The sequence below is a fragment of the Stegodyphus dumicola genome, chromosome 6 (genome assembly GCF_044657685.1).
Source record: "Stegodyphus dumicola isolate Sdum_Otavi_A_Nest chromosome 6, ASM4465768v1".
Classification (NCBI taxonomy): Eukaryota; Metazoa; Arthropoda; class Arachnida; order Araneae; family Eresidae; genus Stegodyphus; species Stegodyphus dumicola.
Window position 1 is genome coordinate 203,980,618 of NC_140773.1, and position 14,150 is coordinate 203,994,767.

Consider the following 14,150-nt stretch of genomic DNA (forward strand, 5'->3'; position numbering starts at 1 on the left):
CCTCTAGAGCATTGTGACACAATGCTCTAGTGGGGCAGTGGTCGTGAATGCCATACATATAGAGCAAATGCCAAACATATAGAGGTTTGCATAGCAAATGCCATACATATAGAGGTTTTTTTTTTTATATATATATACAGTTTAATTATTGCTATTTTTTATTGTTTATGATAGAAATCATGATGTATGATGAATAACTTTTGAAATTTAAAGTTTTTTATATTAATAAAAGGAATTTATTTTGTCTCATTGAAAAATAATTTTAAAAGGCATCCGATTTGAAGTACTAAGACCTAAAACATGTATGATTCTGCAGTCATTTTGTGTTATTTAGAGGTAAAAGATCAGTAATCAATCGATTTTCACTAAAAAATTTCGGAAAGAAGAGGAGAAAAATATTCTAAAATTGGTGGTTCCAAAGCACGACCACCGCACGCCAAAGGGTTAAAATGAGCTTCTTAATTAAAAAATATATCAGCTTTATAATCTAATACTTAACGTCTGTGGGACAGCATATTGCTGAACTAAAAACCCTCTGCAGACAGATGTGTCATATATGTATCAGTCCCAACTGTCGCTAGCAGCCGGGCGATGCACTGGTGCATCACCGTTTGCATTGATCTTCCAGGTGAGTGTGGCATATACACACTTTCAAATATACACATTCTTTTAGAATTTTTTAAATCACTATGAAAGCATTCCATGTCCACCACAGTTAGCTTTTTTGAACAAATACATTGTTGACCTTGTGTTCATGAAATACTTTCTGATTCTGGTGATTTGTTTAGAAGTATGGGCAGATGATATAAAGCATGGGTGTCTAAACTCTGACCGTTTGAGAGCCGCATTGCAAAGGGGAAAAAATTGCGGGGCCACATATACAACATTTTTTAACAAATTGAAATAAAATTTAGCTCTATGTCGCAATTACGTCAAATTTTTACCAGATAGTTCAACACTTTGTAGTTAATACATCATGACATACTAACATGTTTTTATTTTTAAATAAACACCAATAAATCGATTATATATAAATCGAAATAAAAAATGTTTAAATTTAAATACTTTCATAATTTGCGCTTGGGCCGCATGCGGCCCGTGGACTGCACTTTAGACATCCATGAGATAAAGTGAACAAAACCCAGCTCACATACAGTTGGCTTCATGTGATATAAATATAAAACAGTTTCTGATGCTTCAATTTTTTTTTTTTTTTTTCCTATGGGAGGATTGGGAGTGGAGATGTGGTTTTAGAAACTCCAATTTGTATTCAGTTTGCATCTTCTTTAGACAGCAGCTATACGTTTTTTAAGGTAAGAGAGTTAAACTAATAATAGTGCAATATCTAATAGAAAGATGCTTTTAATGGAAGAAGAATATACTCAAATTGAAGAAGAGTATATTCACCCATGAGTGTCCATTTGAGCCATGACTGATTATTCTGACACTGAAAACTCTAGATTTAAATGAGAATAGCGATTTTGATACCAAAATTTTCTGAGCCTGAACCGGAAGTCTGTTTTGCTTTCACCTCACAATAAATGAAAACAGTGGCTACTCTGTCATGAACTCAATCTGCTAAGTAACTGGAGCTTTATGAATTTACGGGAATTGCAAAAGTTAACTTAATTCAAAGTTATGTGAATGAAATTCATTTTTTTCACCATCTTTTTCTCGATATTCTAATGAACATAATAGTTGAAGAAACTAGATGTGGCCTACAATCAATTATTCTGCTGGGATGGAATTAAAAACTTCAATCTGAAAATGTGTTTCATAACTAATGAAATGATAGCAACTAGATTATCACATGTTGTCGCCTTTTTGAATCATTTATGATATAATATTTGATCGCATATTTTATTATTTTTTTATGTATGTTTTGATATAGATTTAAGTAAGTTTTTTACATCCTTTCATCAAGATGAGTCAAATATTTTATTTTGCATTTATATTTTAATAAATTTCTTTTAGAATTTCTTGATAGTCTGTAGTTATGAATATATTACTGTTAGATGCCAATCATAGAAAAAATCAAAACATTTGATAAAAAAATATTTTTAATGAATTTTTTTTTAAAAAAGTTAGGTTTAGTGACGTGAAATATCCCATCTTGCAAGATCATACTATTGCAACAACACACCATCTCCAAGGTGAGTTGCACTAAGTGGCATGCCCTTGCATAAGAGGATTAACTGTAATGCATATATGATACACCTGTCGTGAAGGAGTTAAAAATACAAAGTAACTTTTCACTTAACACATACATATTTTTTAATTTTAAGATGCACCCTATAATTTCAGTCCCACTAAAAGAGAAAAAGATTTTCACTTTAATAAAATAAATGAAAGTTAATGATAAAATATATCTAGTAAATATTTTTAGTAGTTAACTTATTAGCAACAATAAATCTTATTTAAACTGATGATTTGAAAAAACTATTATTTCAGAATAATTAGGAATTCTTTTACAAATCCTTACCTATAATTCTGAGACACCATTAAATCTGAAAAGTACTTTATTTATAGTAATGTTTATATGGAAAAAAGGGCATGTCATAAAATTCAAAGAAATATAGTACAAATCTCATTTATGCATTAATTTTTAGCTATCACGGCCAAATTTGTGAAACAACATAACCTATTTTTCTTATTTGCTTGTTGTTTGTTAAATGATTTTTCTTGTTGTTCGACTGTTTCAACCATAAATCACAAAAAATTCCATTTTGCTTTTTTTCTGACATTCTTATCCATTGAATATGACTTTTAAAGCAATTTTGGTACTGATGGTATACATTCTGAGCAGTGTGCTATTAGTACAACCAGATAGATTTCTATGCTAATGAGTCCCAGTGTGAATCTCGGATAAAGGATGGATGCTTATGTGTTTAAAACTTAAGCCAACAGGTCATTTGATGGTAAGGAAAAGAAAGTACAAGACCCAGTCAAAAATGGAGAGATCAGGCAGATAGCCCTCTTGTGCTTTGCCTAAATCAAATAATCCAGTCTAAATGGTGGTCTAATCTCTATAGCCTTTGCCATTTTCTCACTTTACATGAGAGTATTTCTTTTCAGGAATGTAATCTGTTCTTTCATCTTTCACCAGGAATCAACCTCTGTATGTTGCTTTTGATTTTGAACAAGGATTGGATTTTTTTTCTTAGAAATGAAGAAAGGATCAATTATAATCAACAAGGAGAACTACTGATGTTGCTTGTTTTAGTTTATACTTCAACATATGTATAACCAGTTCAGCAGTTTTTGATTTAAAAAACTGAATTATGTTATCGATTTCATTCAAAATGAATTCAAAAGTTATTTAAAAAATAATTTACTTTGTTTTCTTTTCTCAATTTTACTTCTTTAAGGACAGTTTTCTTTACAGATGTTTTGAGTGATTAGTTGTGATTCAGTGTCTCGGAAGATTTGCTGTTTTTTGTACCGTACTAATATTATTCAGTTCTTATATGGCTTGGTAACCACTGAGAAAATCTCTATCAGAGATAAAAAATACTATTTATGTAGCAGTTGTTTTAATATGCAAAAGAATTTACAATTGGTTGGATACATGAACAAGATTTATAAAGGATTACACAGAACTTTCCACCTGTACTTGATCAGTATAACTGTCAAAACCTTCCCACACATAGATGTGTATAAGCATTTAAAATATATTACCTATATCTCAGTAAATCAGTTCCTTTAGTATATTTTTCTGATAACTTCAACAACCACTCAAAATAGCATGCTGTATTCACATTTTTTCTACATAATAACTCTTTCATGATGATTACTGGCTAACCCTAGGCAGAGATCATTATTTACTTCAGTTATTGTATTATTATATTGTTAATCTTTGGGGTAGGGAGATGGATGGCCTTCTAACCTAGATTAGCAATGATTTCAAATTTTATTTAAAATTTCTGATCTATGTTTTGATAATAGTGATTTTAGAAATCTTTCATCTTCATCACCAAACTTTTGTTTCAATAATGATGCATCAAGCAGTGAAGGATCCGACACAAACTTTCAGACAAAGTTTTTGTCAAAATACTGTATACTGATGCTAGCAAAATTTTGGTAGCTTATGACATTTTCTCCTATGTTGCTTGATGATGCTCAACACCTGCAGTTTCAGAAAGCTATAAACTTGAAAGGGAAGATATTTTGCATTAGTTTTTTTTTTTCCAAATTAGATTTTGCATCTGCATAATACCTATCAAAAATTACACTATGACTTTGTGGGAGAAATGAAAGGTGAATGACAGTATAGCAGAACCACTATATTACAAACATAATTACCTATCTCATTCCTGATAAAAACTCATGAAAAGGGAGGAAATGTTTCTACTGTTCTGATAAAATATCTGCATGTCAACCAGCTTGGTACCTAAGTGATTTTACATGCATACAGGCTGTTTCATTTTGAATGGGACAAAAAGAGAGTATACATGTGAATGCTGTAATTACTTTATTTTGATTAATCCAATTTACTGTAGTTTCTATAGATGTTCTATGTGTGCCCCTCCAGTGACACAGCAAATATCTATGCTGTATTCCAGTTCCAGCCACGGTCATGATAAAATATCCTTTGTTAATGAGTCGAGCACTTCACTTATTCACTGCTTCAGTTGCTGTAAGTTCTGGGGAAATGGAGGGACTTTATCTTTAACAAAACACCATTGAAAAACCTTACAAGAGGTTGATCTAGGGATCTCGGTAGGGAACAAAGCAACAGCATATCGTATGACTCAGTACAACCAATATAGTGATGGGGTAGACTATCGTTCAGATACTTGCATATTTTTTATGCCAATGAAGAATGTTGAAGCACTGTCTTGCTGCAGAATGAAGTCGGGAACTGCTTCCTCCAAATGAGGGGACAACCGTTCTGATAGCATAGCTTGATAAATGTGACCGTTAATCAATTTTTCCATGAAGAAAAAAGGACCCCAACCACAAATGTTGGAAATGGCACAGAAGACATTCACCTTCGGAGAATCGTGGTAATGTGGATTTCCCATGTCCCAAAATCATAAATTATGTTAAGTGGCTTCATCCGTAAATACAAAACTGTTTATGAAACCATCTACCTCAAGTTTATTTTTCAAATTCTCACAGAAAGCTGCAACAGTTTGTTAAGAAGGTTTAAATGACTGAAAGGTGTATGGCCAGATTTGTTGACATTTCCATAACACATGCCACACAGTTATACAAGGCATACTGAGTTCAGAATTTGCACGATTTTGTGGGACTTTAGCAAGACGTTTCATAAATTTTTTCAACCACTTCGGCTTTGGCTACTGTTCATCCTAGGTTGGTTTTCTTACACAAGGAACCCATGTCCTGAAACTGCTTCACCTATCATTTGATGCTGTGGTTCTTTACAGATTTCATGTGAAAATGTCTTATGAATGAAAGATGATAACCTGTATGTTGTGGCAGAAATGAATGATGATAACCTGTATGTTTTGGCATGAATGAATGACGATAACCTAATATGTTTTGGCATATTCCAAAACACAGTATGCTTTCTCCTACATGGATAATGACATTTTGATTTATAGTGTCTCTAGCATAGATTTCATTTCACTGTTGCCTGATAAAAACTTGCATAATTGTAGTTTCAAAATTAGTTTGTTTCGATTAAATAAATCAGTTACAGAATTTGAACTAATCTATTATTTTTATCTATTCAATATGAAACAACCTGTATTTTATTTTGCCCAAAAGAGATAAAAAAAATGAAGGACTCCCTTCAAAACCAAGGAATTCTGCAATCTAAGTCAGTAAAACGTCCATTTGAGTAAATCATAATACTTTAACTTCTCAAATTTTACACTTACAGGAAGGAACTTTATATTTAAATAATTAAAGTATGAAAAATTATATTTTATTACCAACAAAATCTCTCCCACTCACTAGGCAAAAGGTGTTTTCATGACATTAGATACCTTTTTTGAGAAATTTTTTAATTAAATGCATATTGCATCTAGAATTAATACTTAAGGAAACAAGCTAATAAGCCTTTTTTCAAGACCACATCAATATAACTAAAAATATTAAAATAAACTGCCCTTCCTTTCAAATCTTGTAACGAAAACTCTCCTACAAACTGAAAATGGATACTCAATCTGCTTTCAAATGAGAAATCTGTACAAAATGCTTTTAGAAAAGCTAGCTACTATGTAAAACAGAAACATCGATGCATTCAAACATATGCCAATTAATGTCGTATATGTCAAATAATTGCTCAATCATCAATATTGCCATATATGGCAATAGTGGCTCAGCCAAATATTGCCATACATGTCAATTAATTACTCAGCCTTCAGATGTTATGCTAATGCTGGTTTATAATCTAAGCAAATTAAACAAAAAAATGCATATTAATTTCAATCCTCAGTTCATTTAATTTTATTCAATCCTCTCATCAATACGTACTGAAGTTCAGATGCCCACCACCAGAAAAAAAAGATATCCAGGAATTGAAAAATAATTCCACAGTAATAAAAGCAAAATGTTAATTTCAATACATAAGGATATAATATACACATATTTTTTTAATTTGTGGTGATTTTCAAACATTAATTTCAACAACCACATTAATACTTTAGTTATAAAAAAAGAGAAAGAGAAACTATGATCTTCCAGACGCAAATAAGTTTTTGTACAGAAGTATGCAATTTAATTGATTTTCTCTTGCATTTTGAAACAAATAATTAAAATTTGACATGCCTCCTACAGAAAAGCAAGCAGTGGAATATTTGAATGTTTTAAAAATTACAACATTGGTTATAATTAGTGTACACGATGAAAACTTTGAAAGATTGAGTTTTGGCAAAATAGTGCAGTAAAAAGCCACTTAAGATTCATATTTAAGGGAATTTATATTGTGCCTAATCCATAAAGATGACGACTAATTTGTTACTATTTTAAATGCCACTAGGAAATTTTGGTCACTGGAATGATTAGAATAAATTTTTAATCGATTTGATTGTCAGATAATCTCAAACACTGAAATTCTATTCTAATTTGTTTATGTGTTGTATCCGTAATTTGTATCTGTTGGTTCCGGTTTGGCTTATGTAATTACGGCAAAACATCGAGGGCTATCTGCCGAAGAGGAAGGACACCTTCGTGGAGGACTTTCTAAGGGAAACTGGGTTAATCTTTGGATTATGGTAACTTGGCGATTTTTTAGCACCCAACTCTGCTACAGCAACCCTCTATTCTTTTTTTCGCCGCCATTTTGTCTTCACGAAATAAAGACATGTTTATTTTCTTTTTATTTACTCAACACTTTTTCCAACAATCCGAATTACACTTATGCTAGAAATTTTATGGAACAAAACTGATTAATCATGACAAATATTAACTGCAAAATTAGGAAAAAGTGCAGAATCGAAAACTCCTTGCCGCGTTTTTCAGAATCGCACATACACAGTAACCATGTACACGTCGACTTATTTTTACTTAAAAAAAATCCCAGAATTGCACAAAAATGGCATTGCACTCACTCTTAACTTTATCCATCTACACTGCTATTTTCTCATAAATTAAAAAAATTTGCACGAAAATGCAGGAAAATTTTGTGAATCTTTAAACTCCGTAAAAAGCACATATATGAAATTACCTGATCGCGAAAAAGTATATACCCTTTCCAAGGATGAACATTTGCATGTATAATATAAATAAAATATCCAAAAACTTTTACCTTTAAATTATCTATTATAAACGTCACCAACAAATTTATAACGCAAACATTAAAGTGGTTTGCCTAAGGTGGTTCATATATAATATTTAATAGATAATTAAAATTATCAAAACGTTACTTACTTTAAAATATTACTAGCAGTAACATTAGAGCAACCTAATTCCTTAAGTGAAAAGTACCGATGTTGTAATAGACTGGAGTTCAAAGAAAGAATAATAGGAAATTCAACTAAATCACTAAGCTTTAAGTGTTCACTACAAAATTTAGCATTGCGAATAAAGTGTTCTGATTTTAACTGCAAAATATTTCTGTTTCTTGCAACTATCTCCCCAGCCGTAAGATCTGTGCATTCTAATACTTCGGCAAGCTTATGTATGCGTAATTTGCGCGCATTTTTTGCACTAATACTTTCCTCAGATGAAGACCTGAAACGAATGTGTTTAACTTCAACAATAAATAACTGCCTAATTACACAAGGTTTTGTAATAATTAAAGGCGAAAACATGTTTACATCGCCTGACCATGCCTTATTATTTTTTTCCTTTGCATGACATTTCACTTCACATCTTATCATTAAAGAAAAACAGTTAGTTAATATTTTATTATTTCGTATCAAATATGCCATTATTCAAAAAGTTCAATAATTCATTAACTAAAATATTAAATATAAATTAATAGCAACATTTTCAATATGAAACTTTAGAGTTACTTATTTATATAAATCTAAAATCATACACATCAGAATGCGACTCTGAATCTGGCTCCATGTCAAAACATTCATATAATTTTGCCTAAGGTGGTTTGTATTTTGGCAACGTCGGCATATTAAAAAAAATTAAACAACATTCTTTTTGTGGTATTAATAGGTTTTGTACGTTTAAGGTATGTAGCGATTTATTATTAACCATTATTCTAAATCCATAACATATATACATTTTTTGTTTAGGAAAGTCGTTATACATGAATGAATAAGAAACTGACGTGGTATTTGCGTCGCAATTGCCCTTCAAATCTTCCGAGATTCTAATGTTTTAAAATTTAGAGCGTGGGTGTATGTTGTGTTTGTTATGTTTTTCTTTGATAATTTCATCTTTTGTTGCATTATCTGTTTTATCTTACATTCTTTAGGTAATTTTAATGCGTATATTTGAAGGAACTTTAAAAACTTCTAATTTCTTTTATGTTTTCTTAATACTTTATATAAATGAAGTGAATTTAAAGTTTTATATAGAGCATCGTAATTATTTGCTATTATCTTTAAAACAGTTTCGTCATTAAATGTGTTTCTTCAGTTAAGTATATGCATGAGATACTGTCACATGAAAAGAGAGATTCATTAATGATAATTTTTGTAAGCTTGTGAAAAATCAGTCAAAATAAAAAGCTTTTAGTATATTCGTGTATTATATATTTTATAATATTTTTGATAAATTAAAAAACACTTAATGTGAAGTGTGAAAAGAGGATTTTATAAAATCTGTAATCATTTATTAAATAAATGAGAACGGATTTTATAAGTACTGTTTTAAGTAGGTTTAGTTTGTAAAAGATTTTAAAATTTTCCCTTTTTAGTCTGAGTTTTTATTTCTTTTTTAATTTAATAAATAAAAATAAAATAATATGTGCCTCTGAAGTTTAACTAAATGTGACATTATTATGTTTCATTAGTTTTAAGATTCGCTGCTTAATTTCAGTCTTACTCGGGGGAAAAAATGAAATCAAATATTTAAATATAACTAGTAATTATTTTTTAATGATTGATTTTGATTTATTAACAATTATAGTATTCTTATATAAATTAATTTGGAAAAATGCATTAGTATGGAATATTATTTAAAATTCTGAGATGAATTTGAAATTCTAAGATGAATTTTGAAATTCAAAATAATAATTTGAAATTCTAAGATGTTATCAGCTTGAGGCACTCCTTGTATTTAATACATTTATAGGAAAACGGTGATCTTAAATTCAAAGAACATATTCTATTTTGGCAGAGATATGTTATATTTTATTTATGTTTAATTTTGGTTCAGTGCTTTTCAGTTTTTATAATTGTATTTTAAAAGCCATTTATAAAGATGCATCATATTGACAGGATAGGTATATATAATATTTTTATGTCATTAGTGATATTCTTGTAGTTTATAATTTATAGGAAATAATTCTAGATTACAGGAGAGCAGAAGTAATTCATTAATGCAGCACTGTAAAAAATCTTTTTAATTAAATTAACTGCAGTCCTTTTTTTTTTTTTTTGTGTGTGTGTGTGAGTGTGTGTGAATGCTTTTATATTAATTTTTATGTCAGTTAAATAAGAACTATCCTCCTTTTAATTTCTTCATTATTACTAGTTTGTACCCTGACCAAAAAAAGTGAAAATTAGAATGACGGATACTTTTCTGTTAGGAGCACCATCTCAGAAAGATATCAAAATGCTGTACAAATGTTTCTTCTGGTAATCATTACCTAGCCTTTGAGAGTGCAAAAAATACATTTGATGACTTATTTTGTTTCGACTGGCAGCTGCACATCCTTCAACAACAATGTTAGTGGCTTTTATCTGTATCTGAGGTGGCATTTCTAATGGGAATATACCAAACAATGTTTATTGACCTTATACTAGTTTTATTATTGACAAATTATTTTTCTGCACCAAAATATTACTAAAGGTGCAATAAATCCGTTTCCATGTTGTTAATTTTAAATTTCAAGTAATATATCCTTTGCTAGTATTAAAAAATATTAGAATTTGCTTTGAACTTTTAATTGTAATGTCTTATTCATGTTTTTTAATTATAAATTTGATATCAACTATCTATTACATTTAAATTTTCTCTTCTGCCTATAGTCTCATGCAGTTTATACACATTTATCGATCAGCATTCTCTAATTTTACAATTAAGTTGGTTTTGAAGAACGTGAAGCCTTTTCATCACTTTGCTGGTCGTCTCTTTTCTGTATGCTCAATATCAGCTGTGGTTCAGAAGTACAACATTGAGACTATTTGGCTATCTTCTGATTTCAAACGTGAGTTTTTCTTAATTTGACACAATGAAAATTCCTAGCATTGTGCTGATATTAACCTGTATATGAATGGAAACATGAATATTACTGTTATCTTGTTGCAATTTCAAATTATATAATTAAGATTTCTAAGGTCGTGAGCTACCAGTTAGTTTCATAAAGCCATTCGTAACAATTCGTTAATTTACTATTTATAGTTTTCAATCTGATTTTATGGTTACATTTATTCTGAAGCAGCATTCTTCAAGGAATTTTTTTTTTTTTTTTTTTTTTCTTCCTGAGGTATCGGTCACTGCGTAACACATACTGTATATTTATGCTCTCATTTTTAAGCATATTTCTTTCCTATTCACTTCTGACCATATGCAATATGAAAACTGCTTTATGAAGCTCATAATTAGTAAATGAACCTTACTATTCATAATCATTAATATCCCATTAAGAAGATTTAGGGCCATTGTGGATCTTAGGAGCAGAAAAAGGATATTGTGGATTAGGGGAAGAGCAACAGCAGACTAAAAATTAAAATAAATAAATGTGTTTTAAAAAATAATTAAAATTTCACTGGATTATAAAAAACATTTCAGACAATCTTTACAAGAGTCATCAAATTATGTCTGTTGACCTTCACATGTTAGTGTATGTTACATATGTGTAAAGTTCATTCTTCCTTCTCCTTTCTTCATGGTAAGTAATAAAATGTAATAGCCTATGAGTTTAATATTCTCAGAATAAAATCCCAGGTCTGTACATGTAGAGATATCAATTATAGGTACTTTTTTGTTATGCACCTGCCACACATTGTAATAGTATGTGTATTTAATTATTCGAGTTACATAAACACACACAGGCACACATAGTTCCCAGATGATGCTATCATTGGGCTTTGGCATGTGTTCAATTCATTATCACAGAGGCCAAAAGGCATGGCATGTACATAAATGGAAAAATACCCAATTATGTAGAAGTAATGTTCTCTTTCAAGTTACCTTGTGTGCTTTGGGAGGAATTTCCAGGTAGATAGATAAACATTTGTGAACATATTTCACCAATTTTAGTCTGTTTTGCAATTTTAGGGCAAGTTTAATTAATAATAGGATGCAACTCAAATGCAATAAATAAAAACATAAAGTCAGTGCCCTCAGATCACGGTCAAAAGCTATCTAATATAGTAAAATCTCTTCGGTACAACCAAGAAGACTGATTCCAGCTGATTTTGATCTTTTATAGAGGTGCTTGTTCTGTGTGACTATGGTATTGATGCTATTTCCATTCTTAGAAATAGTTGTCATCTTAGCTGGTTGCCATGAAAGTTTTCATTGTATATCCTTATTATTGCCTTGTTGGTATAAGTGAATGGTGACTCTGACTGCTGTATTGATGTGCCCAGGTTTGAATCCAGGAGAAAGCATTAATCTTTGTAAGAGTATAGTGTCTGTGCAGCAAAAGGGCACTCAAAATACACGGCAAGCCGAAATTCCTCTTATCAGGTTGGTGATACAGGAAGAAGGATGGGAAACCTTGGCTCGCTCTTTTCCCTGGGGCATTCTGCCTCGAAGTTAAGGCAGAACTGTACAGTTAGTGCGGCAGGACTATACATGTATAACCGAAGGGGAAATTCTGGTGTTCTGCCAACTTCTACATATAGTCGAGTGGTTAATACAGCTGAAAACGGGTAGTTATAGGTGAATCCCAAGCTAATGGGCTAGTTACATGGTTGGTTTACCCCGTTTGTAATGTGAATATGAGCCAGTTTCCTTAAGAAAGTCCTCCAAGAAGGCAGCCCTCCTCTTAGGCAGATAGCCCTTGTGACTTTGCCATATTCAAATAACCTATTACAAAATTGAATGAAAAATGCTTTAAGAAAGCAGTGATTATCCAAAAAGTAGGTTGGGAAGCTGCACATCTTAAATTTCTGAAATTTAGATAGATATCTAATAAGAGTTATAATACAGTAAACATCTGTAATAGTTTTCTAAGTCAGTTAGATATAATGACTTACTTTTTTGTTTAAGCAGAAATGTATATGTTTTTATGTTGGTGGTCATGTTGACAATGTATGACACTCTTAATTTTGAATGCAGTAAATTTTGTTTGGAATATGGAACAGTTTTTAGTAAATTCATTCTTATTTTTTAGTACTTTCCTTTCATTTTATTGTAACCTGGATATATATTCCATGTTAATTTATTTTTTAAATGCTTACATTTTTGTAATGCCAGGTAGATTTTCAAAAATGGAATGCTGTGGAAATGGTTGTGGCATAGATTTTTCAAAAGAAGAATTGAAGCAGAGATTAACTCCACAGCAATATTCTGTGACACAAGAAAAGGATACTGAAAGGTTGGTGTTATGTTATCTGTCTATATGGATATCTGTAACATGTTATTAACTAAATGTGTAGTTGTTTAGGGAAGTTATTACAGTAAGTATATCTGTGGGGAGCTTTGTGTTCCTTTAATTATTTATATTTTTACTTTATGTATAAATGTTAAGAATTTTGGCAGAAGATAAAACCGATTAACATAAAGAGATATAGCTGTCACACGAGTAGGATGTGTGATAGAAGATAGCTTGAAACTGTTTCGTAGGTGACTGGAATTTTGTAAAAGTGCAAATAGTTTGATAATTAAAATGCGATTTTATTTCTGGGTGATGAATTTCATAGAACATACTGACTTGATTGGTGCAACACTAGGGGTGTGATAAGTGCCCCCACAGTTTTGTATATGCATATCATATTGTTAAAAAATTGTTTACTAGAATATATTAAATTAAATTTGAATAATTCTCTTGCGCATTGCTGTAAAGAATGAAATTTGAATTTAACAAATATTCTATTCTATAAAGCTAGTATAAATTTAAAATGTAAGAAAGAAATTTTAATTGAAAAAATAAAAAATAAAATTAATTATTGCTGTTAAACTAATTTATCATTTAAATTCTAAGAGCATATGTAAATTAAATGCATGTATCTAAAACCAAGAAAAAATATATATTCCAAAAAATTAATAATTTAATTTTTTATTTTTACAATTAAAATTTCTTAGTTATATTTCTAATTTATAGAATAGAATATTTGTTAAATTCATATTGTTACAATCTATGAAGCTACCAAATGGTTAACTACATGCTTATGACCACTAAGCCCAGTGGAGAAAAGTGAGTGCATACTTTAGTAAGACCTACAAATAAACTGGAAATGGTTTGAAACCTGAATAGCAATTGTGCAAGAGCTTACAGCATTGTAGATTGCTGCAGACAAAAGCGACACATTACAGATTCTTTGTAGGTGAATGCAGGCAAATAAAATCGAAAATTGAAAAGGGTATTGCTAGTTAAGTTAGTAGTTTGTTAATAATTTTTTTTTTTAAATCTTAAATATATAATTTTTTTGATTGTAAACTTG

At 30.4% G+C, this 14,150-nt stretch overlaps 2 protein-coding genes across 9 annotated transcripts in view; one reads left to right on the plus strand and one right to left on the minus strand.

The window, feature by feature from the left end:
* Nucleotides 1–8,256, minus strand: part of mTerf5 (mitochondrial transcription termination factor 5) — a 33,614-nt gene extending 25,358 nt beyond the window's left edge. The window contains exon 1 of the mRNA XM_035373736.2: nt 7,840–8,256. Coding sequence (XP_035229627.1) covers nt 7,840–8,222 — 383 coding nt within the window. The 5' untranslated portion in view covers nt 8,223–8,256. The remainder of the gene's footprint in view (nt 1–7,839) is intronic.
* Nucleotides 8,257–8,492: 236 nt separating this feature from the next.
* SelR (methionine sulfoxide reductase SelR) overlaps nt 8,493–14,150 on the plus strand; it is a 29,878-nt gene continuing 24,220 nt past the window's right edge. The window contains exons 1-3 of one of the 8 annotated variants that reach the window (XM_035373729.2): nt 8,493–8,599; nt 10,566–10,744; nt 12,964–13,084. In XM_035373729.2, coding sequence (XP_035229620.1) covers nt 10,570–10,744; nt 12,964–13,084 — 296 coding nt within the window. In that variant the 5' untranslated portion in view covers nt 8,493–8,599; nt 10,566–10,569. Of the gene's footprint in view, nt 8,600–8,707; nt 8,846–10,565; nt 10,745–12,963; nt 13,085–14,150 lie in introns of those variants that run through there. The other 7 variants (XM_085819376.1, XM_035373728.2, XM_035373733.2 and 4 more) reach the window with 7 other exon arrangements.